Source organism: Polistes canadensis, unplaced genomic scaffold (genome assembly GCF_001313835.1).
Source record: "Polistes canadensis isolate GaletaPanama2010 unplaced genomic scaffold, ASM131383v1 scaffold_89, whole genome shotgun sequence".
Classification (NCBI taxonomy): Eukaryota; Metazoa; Arthropoda; class Insecta; order Hymenoptera; family Vespidae; genus Polistes; species Polistes canadensis.
Genome location: NW_014569636.1, coordinates 324,404 through 333,022, shown reverse-complemented (window position 1 = coordinate 333,022; position 8,619 = coordinate 324,404). Strand labels below are relative to the sequence as shown.

The window sequence follows — 8,619 nt, the reverse complement described above, 5'->3', positions numbered from 1 at the left end:
ATTAGATTAATAAAATAATTGTTTATTAATCGATAGAAATGTATATTGCAATTTAGAAGCACTGAGTATATGATCTATGCACTGTCCTCTTCGAAATCAAACGTTGAAATGAGCCTTTGTCTTCTATGTAATTAMTTTTATTGAAAGTTGTTTACATATATAATACATGCATTTCTGAAGGCACATACACAAACGTCTCGCGTTAATGTGATCTGCATTATCAAATATTTACCAAATAGCTGCTTTAATTTCAGTACTTTCAACTCATCAATAATTTTCAGTAGTTATTTCGAAAATGATAATGATTAATAAAGTATTAATGATCTTGCAGAGAGTAGACTAATGGTAACACGTTCTCAAACGAATTTATTCTTTTATTTAATAAATCTCTGCTTTTGAATATTTTAATTATTAGACGTGATCAATAAAACAACCGACAATTCAACGAGTATTTATCAAAATTTGTTTGTATTTATAAGATCTAATTTTAATTTTTATAATTTAATTACATGCCTCTCTCTCGTGCGCGCGCGTGAATTCAAATATCACTTACAATTAGTTGAAATATGTAATTTTGTCTTCTGCCATACTTTTCAGGTCTCTTTAGTTATTCCACAAATGAATGCTATAATATACAAAAGAAAAAGCACATAACTTTTATTATATTTTCTTAAACTTGTAGAGATCATTTTATTAGGTACAGGAAAATCATGGAATAAATATTAGCGGCTTCTAAAAAAAATATATAATATATAGTTTATTTAATGTAGTTCTATATTATACATTATCGACCAGGTTGTAAATGCGTTTGGATGCAATAATAGAAATAAAAGGTTGGTGAGAGTGGAAGGGACAGAAGGGCGAGAGGGAAGAAGAGGGAGACTGCTTTCGAGGAAAAAAGTGAGAAATGGCTAAAAGAACAAATATTTACATCTTCACCAAAAATGACTAAGGAGCGGATGATGAACAGGTCTTATAAAAAAAAAAAATTAAACGAAAAACACAAACAAAAAATAATAATCTTAACCATCTAACATGATTACGCTTATTTTGTTGTAATTATAAAAGATAAATCTTACACTTACGAAACAAAAATTAAAAAATTAAATGGAGTATACTGCTTTTGGAGTACTGAATTGTTTTTTTTTCTTCTTTTTTTTCTTCTTTTACGATTTGTGAGCGTCATTTGTTCAAAAATATTTGTAAATCCTATTCTGGATTGAATAATGTTAGAATAATACGATAATAATCAACAAAATAATTATAAAAGTCTCGTGTTCGCGCGAAATGCGATAATTAAGTTTTTGATCGTTTCTTGACTATTCTCTTTCTTTTTTTTTTATTTTTTATTTTTTTAGGGGGGGGGGAAATTGGTGCAAGCAAATTAATTTCTAGGACGGGGTCTAAGAGGAATCGGTAAGGCACCAGCCGGAAGTGGTGGTACACCAGGTGGTAAATTTTCTTCTTCGGGTTCTTGTTCCAATCGACCTTCTTGAAGATCTCCATCCAAAGTTGGTTGCGTTGTTGGTACGTCACAATCCTCGGTGGGTGGTACAACGCATCTTAAAGATCGTCTGTCAAAGACCAACATTGCTGGACACCTTTGCAAACGCGGGTAACCACCTTGACACTGCCAATAACGGTTGCAGGATTTTCCTAATGGAACATTGCCATTCGCGTCGTCGTTGCATAATGCTGTAGACAATTTTTAATTATTAATTCATTGTTCATTTTTTCCTAAAGCCATTTATTTATGTAATTTTATTTATTTTTCTAATAGTATTTTCGTAAATATTTTTGGTCAGTATTTTGTAAAATAAATGGTTACCAAATACGAATATTTTGTTTAGTATTGATGATTTGTTAATATTTTCAAGGAATTATCAGTATTTATAACAAAAGCAACATTTCATCTACAATTTTTGTAATTTAATCTATAAAATATCTATGCATGTGTGTGTTGCACCAAAATTTGTAGGATAGTTCACATTTACAAAACAATATTTTATAAGATGATATTAATATTTTTGTTATGTATGTTTAACTTCTTAATACGAGCAAACAGTTTAATATTGTAGGTAACAGGATTCTCGATAATGCATGCAATGTGCAATATAAGTATAACAGTAAATGCATTAGTTTTATACTTTTCATTTCCTTGCATATCTTACTCGGGTACTCAGATATCTGCAGGATTGTATAAGATTCGATTAATATTTTTTTTTTATTTCGAGATAGAACCGGTTACTAAAATACTCGGAATACCCAGGTCGCCAATAGTTTTCCTACTTACATCAGAGTTACATCAGGATTATATATTAATACAGGAGAGAGAGAGAGAGAGAGAGAGAGAGAGAGATATGCTAATATTTTATAATAAATTTAAAATACTGAACATATTTGTATACCAGTGGGTATTTGATTTTACGATGTTTACCATTTATTTAACAATACTGACCAAATAAATAGCAACCATATAATTATTGTTATAAAATGAATTTAACTATTCTACCACACTTCTTAAACATAATTTGCACAAAGGTTTTTTTCTTTATTTTACTTTCATGAAACAAGTACCTGTCTCGGATATTAATTAACACATTTCTCTCTTTTCCCCAAGGTCTCTTTTCAACGGATAAAAAAAATAAATAAAAATAAAAATACCCATTTATACTAAGGAGTAAGAAAAAGAAAATAAGAGACCAAAGAGAAAGGCATAATGCACAAGTTCGAGATTCTTTAAACTAAAGTTATATGTATACTCACGATGTTTTTGACAACCCTCGACATTTTCGGGCCAATCGCAAGATCGTGCCCTTTCGTTGTAAAGTAGACCACCTATACATAATTGTTCAGTTGCAGTTCCGTTCCAACAGGTCCAATATCTCGTACAGGATGTCTCATGGCCGAATATTCCGTAAAGCCAATCGCAGTGTTCAGCTGATATTGGTGGATTTGCTTGGCGTTTACCATCGCAATAATTAGCTCTCCAAGGATAATCACAACCCTCGGTAACACCTCTGTGTTTACCAGCGAAAACTAAACCATTTGGACAGTCAAATAATTCAGGCCTTCCGTTAACGCATTCCCAATAACGATCGCAATATTCAACATCTCCTACTACTCTTGATTTTGTCTGACAAGGATCTTCCTGGTGTTGTTTTTGACCGTACGATACTGAAACAGTCAATGATTTTGTTGCATTAGTAAACACGTTTGCAAAAGTATTAAAACTTCATCGTGATACCATCGGTTTAATTTGTCAAGGATAAAATGTGTAAAAAAAAAGATGGCACACATTTGCAAGGAATTATCGTCAAGGAAAACAAGTGTGTCCCTTTTCGAATTACAAAGTTTCACACGTATATCACCTTTTGGGTTGTTTACTTTTTTCATCGTTTTATCCGTTCGAAGGTTGCAAGATGGGTTCATAAATTTATTCATTACACATCCTCGTTGTCGTGGTTGTCCATGACATTATAAATATCACATATTCATGAATTTGTTCGAGGTTAAATGAGGTTATTTCAATTCACGAAATTGTCCTTATGGTGTTTTGTTGATCATTTTTTTTTAATGAGAGTACTCTTGTAACTGATAAATTACACAGTTCGAATATTTGACCAACATTACGTAAATTCTACATTTTTTTGTTCGTTCCAGTCACCGATACAAATTTATGTAATGCATTTCACTTAAATAATATGATACAAACGAAAAGTGATCCAGCCATTCACGTTTTACAAATAAATTTGTATGCGTGTTTAGTAGTGTGTCGGATAGAAAAATAAAAATAATGAAAAATAAACTAGTTAGACTTAACGGTGAAAGTGTAACAAGTTTTGTCGCTAAATGTTACTAGGAAAAGTTAAAAAAGCAATCGTGGAACAAACCGAAAGGCCAAAGCACATATTTATATGCAGAAAGAAAAAAAGAGAGAGAGAGAAAATACATTTTAGAGATTCGATCATATGAGCTACCATTCTCGTCTGATACATTTAATAATGGCATTAAACTTTTACATTCTCATTGTGGTAATAAGACGAACGCTTTCTCCGAACGTGCTCATTTCCCTCCGACGTTAACTTACTTTAATACGTTAAAAGAAAGTTGGATTGCCATATTTATTTATTAAATGTACAAATTCAAATTGAAAATAGAATTTGAAATAAAATCAACTATACTAGTCACTATATCAAACGAGAATAAATACAAAAATAAGCGAATATCTAATAAAAATAGGTTATCTTTTATAAAATAAAAATCTTCAGACACTAAATATATATTTAATTTTAGATCGTTGAGAGAGAGAGAGAAAACTGTTAGTAGCTTCCTGTATAATTTTCGTTTGACTTATCGATAAAAGCAATGATAGTAAACGCGTATAACAAATAGGAAAAAAGTGGTCATGCAAAAATGCAGCCACTGTTGAGGAAGTTGCCGAGAATATTCCAGAGGGGATTAATATAATTCGATCGATGCGGCATTTAGTCGGTCGATCGCAAAAGTATGTAAATAGTAAGTTAAGGTGGGAAATCGGCCAGTATCTCGCTCCCAAGAGTAGATACGAGTGAAAGTGCCTAGCCTTGACTCGCAACCTTCGTGGCAAACCTTCTCGTCTTGTCTCGCCTCTCCCATCTTCGAACTCTCTTAAAGATTCGATCTGATGCCATTCTAAATGATATCTTTCCTTTATTACGCGAATGTGTTACATAGGAATTCACAAAATACCAAAATTCTATAACACGATATGTTTTCTCATCATTCTGTGCTTTTTTTTATTTTATTCTTATATTATATAATATATATATGATTATATTATAATATACATTATTTATATAATGCATAAAATAACACAATTAAACAAATCTATCTTATAGATGTTAAAAGTCAAATATTTCTCTTAGATTATCTAAGGTTGGCATTGCACATGCATCGGGAGTTCATTGTACTTGAAATATTGTATATATATGCATGTATGAGTATAAGTAATAAAAAAAGTGTTAAGGTCTCTTCGCCTAAGTGCACGAACTCGAATAACACCATTACGGTCAATGACGATTCTATGGAATTCAAATACTACCTTCTTCATGATACTTTTGCAAGAGAAAGAGAAAAAGAGTAACAGACGAAGAACGTAAAAGGCATTTTACGTTGGGTTGCTTAACAAGTATTGCGCGAATTTATACACGAATATTTCTAAACATGATTTATACATTTATGTTTAATTACGGTATTATAAAATAGCAAAATATTCAGAATAAAATCATTCAATATTAAAACAAAACTATTTTCCAGTTTAAGATGTGTAAAATTCACAACTATAATAGATCAATTATTACTACACATTGACACAAACCAAAAGTAATAATAATGAAGACTCACTTTATTTAATAAACGTAATATATTGAAAATTAAGAGAAGATTTAATATAAAATAATTAATTATTATTGAGATAGAACGACACCAAGAAATAAGAGGAGATGTCAATGAGTGGGTAAGAAGTATCTTATGTAAGGGACGACGCACAGTAAAAACGGTGCCGACGTTCTGTAAGCGAAGGCTTACTTTCCCTTCTTTTACAACTCCTTGTAAAGAGTGAACAGAAGTGTGGGTTAGATGGCTCCACCATTGGCAAAGTTACTTATACGTTCCACTAATTAATCAATATTTCCAATTATTTAGTAGCTTCGATAAAATAATATCCAACATTGCATATATAAACTGCACATTTTTTGACAATGACAAAATTATTTAATTTGAAGTTATGGAAAATCATAGAGAGAGAGAGAAAATATTAATGATTAATAAATTATATATTAGTGATATTAATCATCTTTTTTAGTAATCTAAATGAAGGAGATATTTCCTGTATTTTGAATATATTTCTAAAGAATCAAATTGATATATAATACATAATTACGTACTACCTGGGACTATACATAACACCACATTTACTTCCGCGAGAAATATTTTCTATACATGTACATGCACATGTGTATATGTGTTTGTATATATATATATATGAAAAACTTGTATAAGAAAGTAGTGATCTTTTATTACCACGATCTAGTTAATTCTTTATTTAATTATTTTCAATCGACTATGTAACGGGAGTTAACGGTGCAGTAAAATTTCAAATATACGTGGGAAAAAGAATAATGACCGGTTTCGATTGAACTAGGTAGAAATTACTTAATGCTATGCCATTCTAGTTTCCGGACTAGACATAGCTACCACCAAGCTGACGAGAATTTTAATGATAGATTACGTTAATAGGTATACTTTGATGGACTATTGATCGTTCATTTGTTTTATTTATGAAAAAAATAATATTTTTTTCCTACTTACTTTTGAATTTTTTCTTGACATTAATAATATTTATGAATATGACAAGTAGAGAAATATATATTTAATATTTTATATTCTTGATATTTACTTAAATAAACCTTACATGTAAAGAGTATTTTATATTCATTGAATTCTTTTTTAATATATTCAAATTATTAATAGCAATGTTTAGAGTAAGATATGAAAGAATTTAAATATGACGTCTTCAAAGAATTTTTCATTCAAACGTTTATATTCTCGGTAGAATCTTGATTAACGATGAAGCAATCTTAACGCCTCTCTACTGCAAATTATTCGACCTACTTGCGTTTCTTTTTTACAAAACTTTTACAATTATTCTTGACAATTCTACATGAATTTCTTTTTTTTTTTCAAAAATTTAAATAAAATCTAACAGAACAACGATAGTTGAAAATATTTGAACAACTATAATGCACTGAGATAAATACTGAATAAAAAAAATTAATACAAGAAGAAAATGAAAGAGAGGCAGACAAGATAAAACGAACGTTGGCCAACACATGTAATAATTTTTTAAATCAGGTTTTACATTCGCGGAAGGAAAGGAAACCAGTACGGAAACGATCGAATGAATATTTTCCATGATACATTCTGGTATGCGTCTACGTAAGGCAGAACAAGTAATGCGACTTAAACTAATTTCTATAATGAAAAACACTACTTGACGGTAGAAAGTAGAATCTCTTACGTAACTTTAGAACTGCAAATCGAACGCGCGACAAATAGCCTGAAGGGAAAACGAGAATCTTAAAACACACCTATCCTTCTTCCATCTACCTGTGTCCTCCTTACCAGTTAGAAACAATTCAAATAAATATTAAAAAGTATGACGAAAAAATATAAAAAAGAAAAATATTAATAATAATATATTATCATATAATTATATCTGACCGCGTATTATTTTTAAATATAAATAAATTGTTCAGAAAATTCGGTCAAAACATTCAGGGTGAATCTCTCGTGTAAAATTTATACAAATAAATGAATTAAAATCAAAATTTGTGTTCGATATTTTAAAAATGCAATATTAATAAATGTAATGGAAGTGAAAAAAAAAAAATAAAAGGAAAAAAAGAGAAGAAAGATGAGAGAAGGAAGTGAAAGAGAAAGGATTGGGTAGAAAAAGGAGAAAGATACCGAAAGAAATAAAGAGAAAGAGGTGGGAGGAAGGGATTTAGGGGGAAATGGTGGAGTTAAACAGTCGATGAGCTACTTTCATATTTTCACTCACAAGACGCCAGAGAAAGTTCTTGAGATGTGTGAAATCTCTAGTAAATAGTTATCATTGTTTAACGAAGAGATGCATATAAGAAATAAAATATATCTACGAATGATTTTAACTTTTGATCCTGATCTTCGCAATTTTTCATTCCAAAAATTCGCCATAACTCTTAACTTATAATTATACAATTTTTAATATATAGAAACCATGTGTAATTGTTATATAAAAAGAAAAAAAGAAGAAAGGAATAATTATTTGCTAACAATGTAAAATAAATAAAAAATGTAGGAAACATTGGTAAGATTATGAAAAATTGGAAGGAAGGAAAGAAACGCAGGGAATAAAAAAAAAAATAAAAATGAAAGACGGTCATTAACACTCACCGTGTACGATGAGGGCAATCAGAAGAAGATAAGTAACTCGTCTCGTTGCCATTCTGTTGATATGTATGTGTTATCGATAAAAAGGGCTTTTGTGGAACTACAACAATGATGAAACTTGACGTTACTCGGAATTTGAGTTTCTTTACGCTGTTGGAACCATCAACTTGGGGTATAATATTAATGAATATTAAGAAAATATAATGACTAATATAATAATTATTATTATATATAGGGTTTTTAGTGTTTAAAAGCGGCGAAGAAGCTCGGCCGATGAGTTTTCGTGTCGAGCCTGGTCACTGGCAGAGGCGTTTGGCTTCGTGTCTTATATGAGCGCCCCACTCTTTCACTAGTCCGATCTCTGTGGCATAGGAAGGCTTAACTGGAGAACACACACACCTGGTTTTCTTCTATCGAGGCCTTTGCTTCGTTTCATGATTCGTTTCATGAAACTAACGATTTTAATGCATCCTAACGCACCTTTTCATTACTTTATTATCTGATTAATTATAATATTAATGACCTCCCCCTTAGATATGCGTTCTCATTTCTTTTTCTTAGTTATATTAATGTGATTCAGAGCAAAAGAAAAATATTCCTTTTTATTTTTTTTTTTTTTATTTTATATTTTTATGGATACGTTTT

The 8,619-nt window shown here is 30.4% G+C and overlaps 1 protein-coding gene across 1 annotated transcript; it reads right to left on the bottom strand.

The window, feature by feature from the left end:
- Positions 1–928: 928 nt before the first annotated feature.
- On the bottom strand, positions 929–8,252 carry LOC106786950 (chondroitin proteoglycan-2). Its single transcript, XM_014748860.1, has 3 exons — positions 7,978–8,252; positions 2,767–3,177; positions 929–1,695 (listed from the first exon to the last, which is right to left on the bottom strand). The coding sequence occupies exons 1-3, from the start codon at positions 8,027–8,029 to the stop codon at positions 1,385–1,387; spliced, it is 774 nt and encodes a 257-aa protein (XP_014604346.1). The 5' UTR covers positions 8,030–8,252; the 3' UTR covers positions 929–1,384.
- Positions 8,253–8,619: the final 367 nt, after the last annotated feature.

Bases quoted from the DNA above. Each gene is read 5' to 3' on its own strand.
- LOC106786950 (XM_014748860.1), bottom strand. From the start codon at position 8,029: ATGGCAACGAGACGAGTTACTTATCTTCTTCTGATTGCCCTCATCGTA. The intron at 3,178-7,977 runs GTGAGTGTTAAT...TGACTGTTTCAG, and splicing joins GATTGCCCTCATCGTACACG to TATCGTACGGTCAAAAACAA. The intron at 1,696-2,766 runs GTGAGTATACAT...AATTGTCTACAG, and splicing joins CGAGGGTTGTCAAAAACATC to CATTATGCAACGACGACGCG.